The sequence below is a fragment of the Schistocerca americana genome, chromosome 8, assembly GCF_021461395.2.
Source record: "Schistocerca americana isolate TAMUIC-IGC-003095 chromosome 8, iqSchAmer2.1, whole genome shotgun sequence".
In the NCBI taxonomy this organism is placed as follows: Eukaryota; Metazoa; Arthropoda; class Insecta; order Orthoptera; family Acrididae; genus Schistocerca; species Schistocerca americana.
This window is the reverse complement of record NC_060126.1, coordinates 192,923,726-192,938,303: the sequence shown is the minus strand read 5'-3', so window position 1 is coordinate 192,938,303 and position 14,578 is coordinate 192,923,726. Positions and strand designations below refer to the sequence as shown.

At 41.9% G+C, this 14,578-nt stretch overlaps 1 protein-coding gene across 1 annotated transcript in view; it reads left to right on the top strand.

Annotated features, from left to right (window-relative positions):
* Positions 1 to 14,578, top strand: part of LOC124544808 (transcription termination factor 2) — a 317,601-nt gene that overhangs the window by 174,559 nt on the left and 128,464 nt on the right. Inside the window, exon 11 of the mRNA XM_047123494.1 lies at positions 10,693 to 10,899. Coding sequence (XP_046979450.1) covers positions 10,693 to 10,899 — 207 coding nt within the window. The remainder of the gene's footprint in view (positions 1 to 10,692; positions 10,900 to 14,578) is intronic.

Here is a 14,578-nt window from a genome sequence, read left to right as displayed (position 1 = left end):
ATAACTTTACAATCGCTATGCTGCTTTGCCATGCAGGACTTAGGCACAAACCACCAGGATAGTGTGGGAACTGCCAACAATAAGTCACACAATTTCTCCAAGGTACAAAATCCGCTAACCCCACAGTCATGACAAGACAACCATCACCAACAAACTTAAGCCACACTATGCCATTACACAACTAGATAATCAGCACCATCATACTTAAACATTTTGTTGAGTGATGACGTGTGATGCACTATAAGCTTTGTTCAGTTAGCTTGTTTTTGTCACAATCAAAAATATACTTTAAAGCACCAATTGAGAGCATTGCCTACACGACTGTTTGTATTCAGACATAATCAAGATCAAATGAACAAAGCTTATGATGCATTTAAGCTGGACTGCCATCTGACATGTCCAACCTCAGGTATGCCCCAACACTTCATCCCCTACACAATGTCCAGGATTGTTGGGTTTGTGGATTTTGGCGAGCATGTAGAAGATGGCTCTGTGGGGTGTCATGGGGGTCAGGAGGGATATGGATTCATGGGAGAGGTTCTGGGAAGGGCCTAAGAACTCGAGCAGGAATTGGAGGTTACGTTGGGCCTCTGGGATGGCTTTTGGGACTTTTGTGACATCAGAGAAGCTACTTTACTTTAATTTGCCTATCAAAATCATAGTGTCCTACATTGGTTCCGCTTTCGGAACACTATCTGCCATAATTATCCCTTCATTCTCACTCTTTTAAACTGTTTATTTTGGATGGACTATTTTTCTGTTCATGTCAGCTTCCCAAAAATTTTCCAGAGGCATGCACTACTCTGCATCCTTGTGCACTCTGTTGCCTCCGCTGATGACAATGTTTGCCCTTGGCCTCTAATTCCTTTTTCAGAACTTAATTAAAACTGAAATGTCTCATGAATCATAACTCCAGCCACCATATGGTTTTCACCACGTGCTCTTAAATAAATGACTGTATCCATACACGTTCTGCTCCAACCACATTTGCCTGTCACTTAATTCTTATGCTTACAGAAACGAGTACATCAGCAATGATTGATGTCAGTGACTGTGCCTTTCAGTGCTGTGCCACACATTCAGATACAATAGTTCTTGTTTCAAAGCAGAAAATATATGTATTTAACAATAATTGAAAAAGAATTAACAATTATGAAAAGTATAGATATCTACTTACCATAAAGATGACACATTGAATTACAGGCAGGCATGACAAAAAGGCTGTCGAACACTAAGCTTTAGGCCAGAGCCTTCTTCAGAAAAGAAAGGAAAACACACACACACACACACACACACACACACACACACACACAGGCACACATCATGTAGACATGACAGTTATCTTTGGCTGCTTTAGTGGACTGCAACTGTTGCATTTAACAAAAGCAGCAAGCAGTAGTGGGACAGGGAACAGGGACTTGGGGAAGAGAGCAAAGTGTGTGTGTGTATGGGGGGGGGAGAGGTCTGGTGGAACATACAGGGACTGTTGTAGAAGGCACCAGGAAAAGCTCAGGCAGCATCGGAATGGTGGTGCTGGGGGGGGGGGGGGGGGGGGGTTAGAAAGGAAGAGGAGCAGAGAGGCCATAAGACTGGTGCATGCATTGGCAGAGTGTGAACCCAGTATGGGTAGGGGATGTGAATTTGAAGGAGGTTATAGGACAGAGGGGGCAGAAACTGTTGGGTGGTGGGTGTGGGCACAATAGATTATAACAGGTTGAGTCATGGTAATTTGAAGAGTGGAAAATGTGTTGTAAGGGTAACTCCCATTGTGTGATTCAGAAAAGCTGGTGGTAGAGGGGAGTGTCCAGATGGCTCGGGTTTTGAAGCAGCGATTAAAATCAAACATCTTATATTCAGCTATATGTTGTGTCATTTGGTGGTATACCATGCTCTTGGCTACAGTTTGGTGGCAGCTGTTCATCATAGTGGAGAGCTGTTGGTGGTCATACCAATATAAAAAGCTGTGCAATGATTGCAGCAGAGCTGCTGTATGACATGGCTGCTTTCGCAGATGGCCTGGTCTCTGGTAGGGTAGAATAAGCCTGTGACAGGACTGGAGTGGCAAGGGTTTGGGATGGGTGTGGCATAGGGAAGGACTAGGATATTGTGGAGGTTGGGTGGGTGACAGAACAACACATTAGGAGAAGCAGGAAGGATCTTAGGGACGATATTCCTCATTTCAAGGCATGATCATAGGTACTTAAAGCACTGATGAAGGATGTGGTCCAGTTGTTCCAGTCCAGAGTGGTGTTGGGTAACAAAGGGGACACTCCTTTGTCACAGGTTCTTGGTGGTGATGGGAGGATTGGTGATGTGTGGTGATATAGTATGGGAAATCTGTTAGTAGACTATGTCTGAGGGATAGTGCCTGTCTGTGAAGGCCTAAGTGAGACCTTCAGCATAGTGGGCAAGGGAGTTCTTGTTACTAGACATAAGCCACCCACAAGTGGCTGGGCTGAATAGGAGTGATTTTTTGGGTGGGAGGAATGGCAGCTGTCAAAATGCAGGTACTGTTGGTGGTTGGTGTGTTTAATGTGGAGTGAGGTGTGAATGGAGCATCAGAGAGGGGGAGGTCAACGTCGAGGAAGGTGGCAGACATGGTTGAGGACCAGCAGGTGAAGCTGATGGGAGGGAAGGTACTGAAGTTGAGGTTGTGAAGGAATTGAGGATAAGGTGTCTTGGCCCCGAGTCCAGATCATGAAGATATCATCAATGAACCTGAACCAGACAAGGATTTTGGGGTTCTGGGTGGCTATAAACAGGTTGATGTAGGAGGATACCATATGGTGCCCAAGACTGTGCTGTGAATTTTGTTTATATACCTTCTCTTCAAAGGAGAAGTATTTGTGTGTTAAGATAAAGTTAGTAAGATGTATGAGGAAAGAAGCAGTGGATTTGGAGTCTGAAGGGCATTGGGAGAGGTAGTGTGCAATAGTGGCAAGACCATGGTCATGAGGAATGTTGGTGTATTGGGAAGTGGCGTCAACAATGATGAATAGGGATCCAGGTGATAAACTAGTGGGTATGGTGGAGAGTTGGTGAAGGAAGCGGTTTTTATCTTTGATGTGGGAGGCAAGATTTTGTGCTGTTGATTGAAGGTGTTGGTCAACGAGAGCCAAAATTCTTTCAGTAAGGGTGTGAGGGGAAGACAACCAACTGCAATGGGATGTCCAGGATTGTTGGGTTTGTGGTTTTGGGGAACATGTAGAAGGTGGATATGTGGGGTGTCATGGGTGTGAGGGGGGGTGGAGGGGGGGGGGAGGGGAATGGATTCAGGGGAGAGGTTCTGGCAAGTGTCTACAGACGTGAGCAAGGATTGGAGGTTATGTTGGACCTGTGGGATGAGACCACTCTGTCGGAATTAGTAAGTGGAGTACTTGGACATTGGGAAAGGCCTTCCGCCAGGTACTCACTGTGATTCAGAATGACAGTGGTGGAATCTATGTTTGCAAATATGATGATTAGGTGAAGATCTGTTATCTTCTGCTGAAAGGTTTATATTCAGAGGAAGAGACTTGGGAAAGATGATGATGCCAAGTTCGATGTAAGGAATTCCTGGAAGGTGACGAGGAGGTGGGCGAGTGGGAGGGGAAAAATCACAAGTGGATGATGGTATGATTTGGGACAGGAAAGGGTCAATATTGTGACTAGGTTGGATTCGCTTGGAGGAATTGGTGGCAAAGAAGTGTTTCCATTGAAGGAATCTGGAGAGGGAGAGTAGGTCTTTGACAAGTCCAATGGATATATTTGGGTGTAGGGTCTTCGGATAGGACTGAAATGTCTGTGGGGCTGAGGATTTTGGTAGAAAAGTTAAACTCTAGCACCCACCAATCTTTTCTCCTCTCTAGTTTCCCCAAGTGCGGGGGGGGGGGGGGGGGGGGGGCGTTTGTTTTCCTTTCGTTACTAAAGAAGGCTTTGGCCAATAGTTTAGTGTGCAACGGTCTTTTCATTGTGCCTGGCTGCAACTCGACATCTCATCTTTATGGTGTATAGCAATCTATCCTTTTCATAATTGTTGATATTCCAGCCTCCACTTTCAATTGTTTGAAATAAATTATTCTTATTTCATCATGATTGCCAGTTGTGAACAAAATTTTAGTTCTAAGTATGAATTATTGTGGACAAAGTAAATTCGATTTGCTCTGTCTTTATTAAATAAAAAGGTCTCACCTGCCAATTGTACAGGAACGTTAAAGACAATCAGGTAGTGGTTCCACTTTCTTTTACATCAGCAGCTAGACATTAACCTTAATGTGGTCTGAGATTTCTGTAATGTTCCGTGAAAAAGAAATCCCTTGTATTACAAATTAATAAAATATCATACATTTCTAAAGATACTGATTAGTTGTATGTCCTCCAGGTGAACAATTCTTGTGCATTCATTATTTTGGATCAGACAGTTTGTAGGCGATTACTCATATACACAAAGTTTTTCAGTGTACATGTGTCAGTTGGTAACGAATAAGAGTGGTTTTAAATGTTACTCTGCCTTTAATGATGTAGAATATATGGTGGAAAGAGAGTGACGAAGGCAAAGGGGGGGGTTTGGGTGTGGGCTGTAGAGTACAACTGCTTAGGACAGGTTTTATGGCAGGAGGTTACAGTGACAGAAACATTGGACTGGGTCTAGTGGTCTGGGGACATCAAATGATTTGAAATGAATGTCAAAGAGGTTGCATGGACATGGAGACAGACGTGACAATGTATGGTGTGAGTAGGAAGCTGGGGGGAGACAATGTCATATGACTGACGAGCAGTTCTGGGTGATACAGAAGATATTTCGAAATTTTTTGGAAGTGTTGTGGGTGACTATTCGGGAGGTTGGCTTGTGGAGAAGGGTGTATGATGTACATGAAAGTGAGAAACATGAAAGTCAGGGGGATGTTATTTCCACTGGAGATTAGGAATTTTTTATTGGAGCAGATATGTTTACTACAGAAATGGTTGCATTTGTCCAAATGGAGATATTGTGGATTATTGATTGATACTACACTACTGGCCACGGTTTGGATGTAAGCTTTAGTGAAATTGAGGCCAATATCTAGGAAAGTGGTTTTGGATTTGGAGAAAGACCAGGTGAATTAAAAGTTGCAGAAAGAAGTTAAGTGGTTGCATAAGATGGAGGAATACTTCTTCACTGAGAGTCTAGATGACAAAGATCATGTTATTGAATCTGTGACTAGCCAGGGGCACTGCCTCTGTGAGCTGAATAAATGCAGCTCAGACTGGCTGGAAGGAATGAGTCAATACAAAGCATCTTGTGTATCCATCTTCAGATTGTGAATAACTAGAGGTTCAGCTGGAGTGAGACTTGAAATGCCAGGAGAGGAGGAAAGTCCATTTGGGCCTGGACATGGATCTGTACCAGATAATTGTGTGGTTTTTTTTTTTTTTTACTGCACAGTAATTTATTTGTTACTTTATGTGAATTTTCAATCACAGTATATTATTATTGTGATTGTTCACCTACGTATTTACAAGATGAATAAGTCACATTGTAACTGAGATTGCAACTTATAGCAAATATTCCAGTTTATTCTAGGAGAGGCTATGTTGTTTGGCCACATAACTAGAGCTGTGTAGGACCCCCCTGTGACTACTACTGCCTCATCAAAAATACATGGTGTTCCAGGAGCAATGTTCGGTGTTCAGTGATGTGACAGAAACAAAAACTTCATGTGAACATATTCCCTATTCCGAATGGTTTCAGAGTTAGATCAAGTTTAATGAACATTGTTCTTTATTTTCTATATTATTCACTATGTAGTTAGGTTTACAGATGTAAAACAGTTTGTAAACATTATAACATGTGTTTTACAAAGTTTCATTTGAAAAATACATATCTTTAACGCTTTCACCTGTAAGTGTTATCAGACATATCATGTCACAGCTGTTGTACAATTCACAATAAATGTTTGAATATCCCACTGTCAACTTTAGTACAGTTATGCACTCCTGGGAGAACATGTTGTGTTGCTTGTCTGAGTGCCTCTGCATGCTCCCTAACGAGGGCAGCAGCTTCCATCTCATGTTTTTTTATCAGAGGTGGAGCCCCTCCACGCCCACACCGGCATGATGGCCAACACAAAAGGTCTACTGCCATCTCTGCATAAGGGTTAGTATTCACTAAAGTGAGGTGTCGCAGGATGTGGGTACTGCGATGTCTGCGTACGTCTGGTTAGGATTAACCATTAATACGCGCTTATCTGGAGATAGATTGGTCGAAATCTGACGAAGGGTAGCGGTTTGAAGGGCAGAGGAAAAAAAGTGCCAAAGCAAGAGCCAAGGGAAAAAAAAACTCTGCGAAAGTTAGGTCGGGCGGCAAGAGCAGTAGCGGTTGTCTTGCTGCCTGCGATAGGTTGTGTAAGGATAGGCTTTGTTAGTAGTGGGTATCATGCATGTTGATACCTTGACGTTGTGTGTTTGTGCTGCTCGGCGGCTGGCGCTGGGTGCTGGTACAGAGTCCTCGTTCAGCGTCCTGCAACCTGCAACAGTTAGGTTTGTTATCGGTCTTGTGTCCGATAGGTCATATACCGGAGGCACAGTGTGAGGGAGTGTTGGCAGATTGTTCGTGCGTCTGTGGGCGAGCTCGTCGGTGTCCCTGCTGTGGCCTGTTGGTTGGCTCTAATAGCAGCTGGTAGTTGCCAGTCAGTGTTGCTGATATGCAGGGGCTTACCGGCGTTTGTCGTTGTTTGCGTATGTTAGTTTACCATAGGTGGTTATGCCCTAGCTAGCAGTGTCTTTGGCCGCTTGTGTTTCCACCTGTGGTTGTGATCGTAGTTTCCCAGAGTGAGGATGAAAGGATTGTTCGAGTGTCTCGAGTTCCTTTATAGTCGTGTGGCGTGTTTCTTGAATACTTCCTTGAGGGTATCAAGGCGGTATTCATGGTGAAGATCCACGGTGCGTGTGTAGCGTGGAGCATTGCTGATGATTCGTAGCACCTTGTTCTGTATGATCTGCAGGCGGCGCAGTCGTGTGGGAGCTGCATATCCCCAGACGGGAGCTGCGTACGTCATCAGAGGTCTAATCAGTGTCATGTATAAGGACCTCGACACCCTCCTATTCAGTGTGCTTGCCCTGTTGAGCATTGGGTAGAGCTGTTTGAGCCTCGCGTGCGCTCGGTTGGCAACATATTCGATGTGGTCCCCCCATGTGAGTTTCCGGTCCAACCAGACACCAAGGTATCTGACTTTCTCTCGGAAACGTATTGGGCGTGTATGTAGTGTTATCGGTCTACAGTGTTGGTGTTTGCGCAGTAGTTTCGGTCTGCGTGTGAACAGAACTGCTTCGCACTTGTCGACGTTTACTTTAATACGCCATCGCTCCAGCCAAGGCTCAGCTGTTCTGAGTGCTGTCTGTATTCGTGAGTTGATGTTCGACGGTTTCCAGTCTTGCGCGAGGATGGCTGTGTCATCCGCGTAGACGGCTAACGTCGTGTTTCGTGTCGCTGGGAAGTCATTAATGTACAGGTTAAACAAGATGGGCCCTAGGATGCTTCCTTGGGGTACTCCAGCTTGGATACCGTGTTGTGTTGATTGTTTATCCTGCACGTTAGTGTTGAAACATCTGTTCGTGAGATATGAGTGTATGAGACGCACGAGTCCGTCCGGGAAACCAGCTTCGCTTAGTTTGCGTATGAGTCCGTTGTGCCAGAGACGATCGAAAGCCTTTTCGATGTCTAGGAACACGGCCCCTGTGGCTTTGTTCATGTTGTAGCCGTGTGTTATATGTTCGACTACGCGGAGGAGTTGTGTTGTCGAGTGGTGATTCCTAAAGCCGAATTGCTCCAGTCTTAGGGTGTCGTTGGCGATGCAATGCCTAGTGATACGTTTTAGTATTACCTTCTCAACAATCTTGCTGAGCGAGCACAGCAGACTGATAGGTCGGTAATTTTGTGGGAGGGAGTGGTCTTTCCCTGGCTTCCTGAGCATCAGGACCTTGGCCGCCTTCCAAAAGTCAGGGAAGTGTTGGTGTGTCAGGATGGCATTCGTTAAGTGTGTGAGGTATTCTATGGCTTTATCCATGGACTCCTGGAGGATCCATCTCATGTATGCACCTTTTGTTTATATACTGCCGACTTTATCCAACCCAACAAACAGAAATCTAATGGTACAACGTCTGATGGTCTCGATGGCTGGTTAATTTTAGCACCGAGACCAATCCAGTGATTAGGGCAAGTGCAGTGGAGCTGTTCCCGTACAGTCTGGTAAGATATGGTTGGCCTCCAATGTGCTGGAAGTGTTATGCAGCCTGCGTGGCCAGAGGAACATCCTCAACCCATTCAGCAAAAGAATTTTCCAAAAAAATGCAAGTAGTTGTCTCGTCATTTGCTCTTCTAAAATAGCTGGACCTATCATCATGTTACTGATCATGCCACACCAAACATTGATCAAAAAATGAACTTGGAAATTGGTTTCCACTGTAGCATGCAGAATTTTTTGTGACCATCAATGATTATTGTGTGTGTTGTTGATTCCATTCTGTGTAAATGTGGCTTGTTCATTGAATCCTCTTAACGGAAGCAAATGACAATTGTAATTTAACCAGTGACAAAATTAGTCATGTGGCATTGTTGCCAATGTGAAGATTGTGGACACACTGTATGTGAATTGGGTAAAGTTTTTACATGTAGGGTTTCAATTCATCATATCATGTAGTGTGTGCCATACACATGTTCGTGGGGCATTGACATGTACAGAAAGTCACTGTGCTGCAGTAGGACTATGCTGTACCTTAAAGCGTTTAGTAATGGTTCTATCAACAGTTACAGTATTTATTAGGTGACTGGTTTCAAACCTTAAAGATTCATTTTCGTGCCTGGCCTACTGAGGCTGCATCAACAGCTTGAAGCAAGTCATGTAGTAAATACTGCAACTGTTGACAGAACCATTAATAAATGATTTAAGGAATTTAAACAAAGGTACTGTTCCCTGTCAACTAAAGGTTGAAACTGAAAAACAATTCGTTGCTGTTCCTGCACAGGTTGTTGAACTACATATTCAAAACAGAAATGGGAACTTAGAAGAATGTGTGTTTTATGCAATGTGCTGAAAACTCTGGTAAACCCTTGACAATCAGGAATTCATTGTGTCTGAAAGCACTGATGGTATTCATAGACAGCACCACCATTACCATCGCAGAAGCCATAAACTTATATCATACTTGCACATTCTTCATTGATGTAGATATGTGGCATTTTAGCCAGTATGTTTACAAACACAGTTAGCTGATGCTCTCTGATACTCCCTCAATGCCTTGCTCTACTTCATTCACAACATGCCATGGATAACTATGCGTTTAATGGACTAGTTTACTTCATAAATAATTGTGAATAGTTGTTAGCCAGTTTGTGTGTGAATTGATCTCTCACACACCCAGTGCTCTACTTCATCACACACATTTTTGACTGGATTCAAATTAGAGCTTCAAGCAGGTCAATCTAGTAAATTTATCTGATAAACTCATGATAAGTCAAACTGAATTCAATATATTGTGTGCAGGTGGCACTGCACAGTTTCTAAATATTTGTAAAAAGAAGACAGGACTGCCAGAAAGCTGCAGTGTGACTTTACTTTATTCAACGAATAATTTTTATAGCATAATCATAATCATCGTCATCTGCTCAAATATAACTGAGTCAGACAGGCTAACAACGGTGAGCAGCTGTCATCAAGTGCCATGAATGAGTCTCCACAGTTAGCCATTGTGACTCAATTACATTTGACCAGATGATGGTAATGCTATTGAAACTAGTCATTGAACAAAGTCAAGTCAGTTGCAATTTCCCGATGGTCATGTGTCTCATTTTCAAATCAAACTATAATTTCTCAGACACAGTTGCGTGGTGTTTGTACCTACTCCTGAATGAAAACTGTATTGTATGTTGAATAATTTCCTTCAAATAATCTCCATTACTTTTGAAGTGTAAGTATGTCACTTAACATCCCCAAATTATATAATGTGATTTGTTGGAACAGCTGAAAATAAAGTGATCATCAGGTCAAAGGTAGATGATAGTTGCCAGGCTTTCTTGGTTTTCTTTTCATATCAGTGAATCTAAACATTTATTTCCAATTTCTACTCTAATGGGTGGGCGACTTGAATCCCTTTATAGGATTGTTCTTGGTGCTGTCAAAGTTTTAGGTGTGTCATTGTCTGCGGAAAGAGCCTTGGTACTAATTCCATAGAACTATGATAGTTAAGTTCTTCTCTTTATAAGTGGAATGCTGTTGTAATAGCTGACAGTAGTATTATACTAAATTGCTCATTTTATGTTGGAATAAGAGCAGATACAAATCATTGGTAATATGATACATTGCAAATAGAAAAAAAGGTACAAAACGTTTTAGATTTGCATGTAATGGAGTCACTTACAACCATGTTGGACTAAATTATTGTATTCTGACGTAGTTTTTCAAATGAAAAATTTAAAGACTGTATGTGTGCCATGCAGTATGGAAGATAAGCATTATTTTTGCTGTTCTCTGCCAGTTTGTTTCTATATATTTGCAATGGCTCTTTCCTATATTAGTACTAATTTTGCTTTTCTTAATCTGCATTGAAAGGTTAACACGTGTGTTACTTCACCTTCAAACATATTTGAAATTTTGTGTAATTTCCTTCCATGGATATTCTTAAAATGTGAATGAAATGAAAGCTCAGTTCTTCACAAGTTAAATATTTTTGTTACAGGCAGCATTGCATAAAATCCGGTGGAATAGGATCATATTAGATGAAGGACATGTCATTCGTAACCATAAAAACAAAACTTCAGTTGCTGTGAGTGAGCTCAGAGGAAGGCATCGCTGGGTGCTCACAGGGACACCTCTACATAACAAAGAACTAGATGTTTATGCACTTCTCAAATTCCTTCGCTGCTCACCGTTTGATGAAATATCGGTAGGTAAATGCTGGGTTCACATTACAAATACTTGCAAATCTTACTAATGAAAACATAACTATTTTACATGTCATCAAGAAAGCAAAACACAACTACAATTTTAAAAAAATTGTTACATATTTTCTTGTCTATAAAGCGGTTTGCACCATCAAGACCATATATGTTTACTTCAAACCTGTCAATGTTTCGCAGTTGCTAAATATGTATGGGAACTAGATATACGCCCTGATGTCCTTCTTCCCCCCTTTTGTCTATCTCCTCCCCCCCTCTATATGCATCTCCTCCTCCCCCTATCTATCCATCTGCTCCTCCCCCTATCTATCCATCTCCTCCCCCGTCTGTGTCCATCTGTCCGTCTTCTCCCCTGATCTCTCCGCTCCCCCCCCCCCCCCCCCCTCCAAAAAAAAAATCTCTCCCCTCCTCCTTCAGTCCTCACCCCCCAGTATCTCCTCCTCCTTCAGTCCTCACCCCCCAATATCTCCTCCTCCTTCAGTCCCCACCCCCCAATATCTCCTCCTCCTTCAGTCCTCACCCCCCAATATCTCCTCCTCCTCCTCCTCGTCCTCCTCCTCCAGCCCCCACCCCACAATCTCTCCATCTCCGCCAACCTCCTCCCATCTCTGACCTTGAGCCTTGTTTATTGTTACTGCAAGTGAAACCTTGATTGGGAATCAAAATCATTTAAAATAATGGGTAAATCGGTTGGGATCATTGGTATACAAAGGCTATTCAGAAAGTAGGGAACATTTTGGCATTAAAAAAAAAGTTCAAGAAATACATTTTATTATATACATTTGAAAGAGCAACTGGCATACTACTTGTCCACATAGTCACCAAACACATTGAGGCACTTATCATAGCGGTGAACAAGCTTCGGATGAGGGAAAACTTCCCATTTGAATGTATTAAGGAGTTCTTTAGTGCGGTTTGCCATCCGAGGTCGGGCATTGTCATGCAAAAACAAACTTGTGGACGTCAGCTTTCCTCGGTGTTTGCTTTGAACTGCTCTTCTAAGGCTGTGCAAAGTTTGACAGAAAATCAATAAGCACACCTTGCCTATCCCAAAATACTGTCGCCATCAACTTCCTTGCTGACAATGCTTGCAATCATTTTCTTGTTTTTGGGGGGTGTCTTGTGTGCCCCACTCCATGGACTGCAATTTTGTCTCACAATTTACGTGTTCGATCCAGTAATGAATCACCATGTTTGTGGTAGGCCTCCAGAAATGTTAATGTTATCCCCATTAACTGTTCTTTATGGTGCTCTGTAAGCATATTGGGCACCCATCGTGCATAAAATTTGTGGTAGCTAGCTTTTGAGTGACAAATTCAAACAACAGAGTCCTTGAAATTTGTGAAGCGACAGTTTTTCATGAATCGGTACATCAACTTCAGCTACAAGATCGTCAGTCACAATGCTCGGCCGTCCACTCTTCTCTTCATTATGATCGTTGGTTTGGCCATTTTTAAACCGAATACACCATTTCACTCATTATGTTGTTTCCATACACTTTGCACAGTTAATGATAAATTTATATAGGTTTTAGGTTTTTTGCCAACAAAAACCATATCACAGACTGCACCTCGCAACTGGTGGGGTTTTCGATTGCAGCGCACATTTCAAATTCGAATATCGAAAAAAACCAGATGCGCAGAGACATTCCCACTGTCACGGATGGATGCCGACTGAGCTGCCGAGCATGCACATACCAAAATATATGCGATTGGGACGCACCTAGCGGCATCAGGTGGAAACGTTCTCTATTTTCTGAGCAGCCCTCGTACATCATGTGAGAGACCTCTCCAGCGCCTTCATCTGTGAAGACTATAGCTACGATGACAGTATTTCACATAGTTCTAATCTGCAAATGGATAGGATTACAGAGTTTCAGATGATTCTGATTCAATAGTAGTATTGTAATCTTAGGCCGATTAGTTATAAGTAGAATTTCCCTGTTTTCTGTAAAAACAGACTGCAAGGTAGAAATCAAAATAACACAGAGTTATCTTATGTTGAAAATTCTGGGCTGAGAGGCCTTGGTCGATACATAAAATTGCTTCGTGATGTTTAGTCTCCAACTGCGGGAGACATCTTCAGAAGTAACACACCTACTGACACTGAGACTTGAGAGGCTCCTCCATGCATTTATAGAGTGCATAGAGGCATAGAGAGTAAAGTTCATACCTCAAAAATAGGGATGGGATAACTTTAAGGAAAACACATGGAGTGTGGTCCCACATATTTCGTCATTTGTTGTTTCATGTAGTACACTTTATTGCTTAACAACAACTCTTTTAGAGCCTTGTTAAAAGACTCACAATCTGTAAAAATACTTGAACAGGTTCAATTCATTAAAAACAAATTTTAACAATGTATATTATTAAGAGCAAGGCTTGAAACTGGAAGTATACAGTTCCCAAATACAAGAAAGAAGTCACACCAATTAGGTGTGGCTGCAGGTTAGTTCAACAAACAGTTTTATCAACAAAATGAATTACAGTGACAGCCATTAAATGTACTAACAATTTCCGAGCTTGGGTAGCACATTACACCAGTGGATAACGCCCATCCAAAATACAGAAAGGATACTACTACACATTTTCACAGAATGGCACAGCATTTGCGATTACTTTTTCTTTCCTTTTCCTCTGTGTTCCCCATTTTTTCTTTCCTTGTCCTCTATGTTCCCCATTTTTTCTTTCCTTGTCCTCTATGTTGCCTCACTATTTATATTTTTGCCTGCAACTTTATCATACCCCCTTCTTCCATTTTCTTTTTTTTCTTCAATTTACCTTTTGTTTAGTTGCTATTGCGTCTCTTTCCTGTTGTTCAGGTGTTAGCACATCAAGAAACCAGGGTTCTTCTTGGTGTAAAAGGGGTGAAGGGCATCTGCTATTGTTTAGTATTGCTGAATTACAAATGCTCCTCTTTTCCAGTCCACTGATATGTTTTCAGCAACACAAGGAATGAGACAAGAAACTGCAAAAGTAGATCAAGTGGATCAAACGTAAGAATACAATAGAATATTTACTGTCACATTAAAAGTCATATACAATAATTTGACTGAAACTCTTCAGTGAAACACAGTAGTATGGCTAATCTGCACCCTATTTTATTTTGTGCCCCTTGCTAAGTTATTTATATCCAAAAGCAAGTTCTCATTTTATTTTCATGTCTTGTTATAAAGTTACTTATGGACAGAATCAAACTGTCCTTTTATTTTGCTGGCCTTTTGCAAAGTCTTTTGGGGCAGAAGCAGTATTAGTTTCTTTAAACCTACATGAGATGTGCTGGTATTTTAGAGTGAGTTACATACTGTATTATAATCACCCAATTTTGAGATAAGATTATTGTTAAGGGAGACAAAATATTGTGTTGAATTCTTGGACCATCAGATTGCTGTATTGATTATTCCAAGTGGTTGAGTGCAAAGAATTTGATATTGTAATTTTATAATTGATGAAGTATAGATAAGTTATATGCCCTCACTTGCACAACCTTCCCAGCAAAACACCATTTCAAAATCTGTGCCACAGTGTGGGACTGAGAGATCAGGGGTATAATGGTTTTTATTGACTCCTTTCTTACATTAAAACTTCCTAAAGTCTAGATGATGTATGTGTAATGTAATTGAAGTGTGTTTCAGAATGCTGTAGAAAGACAACCACTGATTTGTAC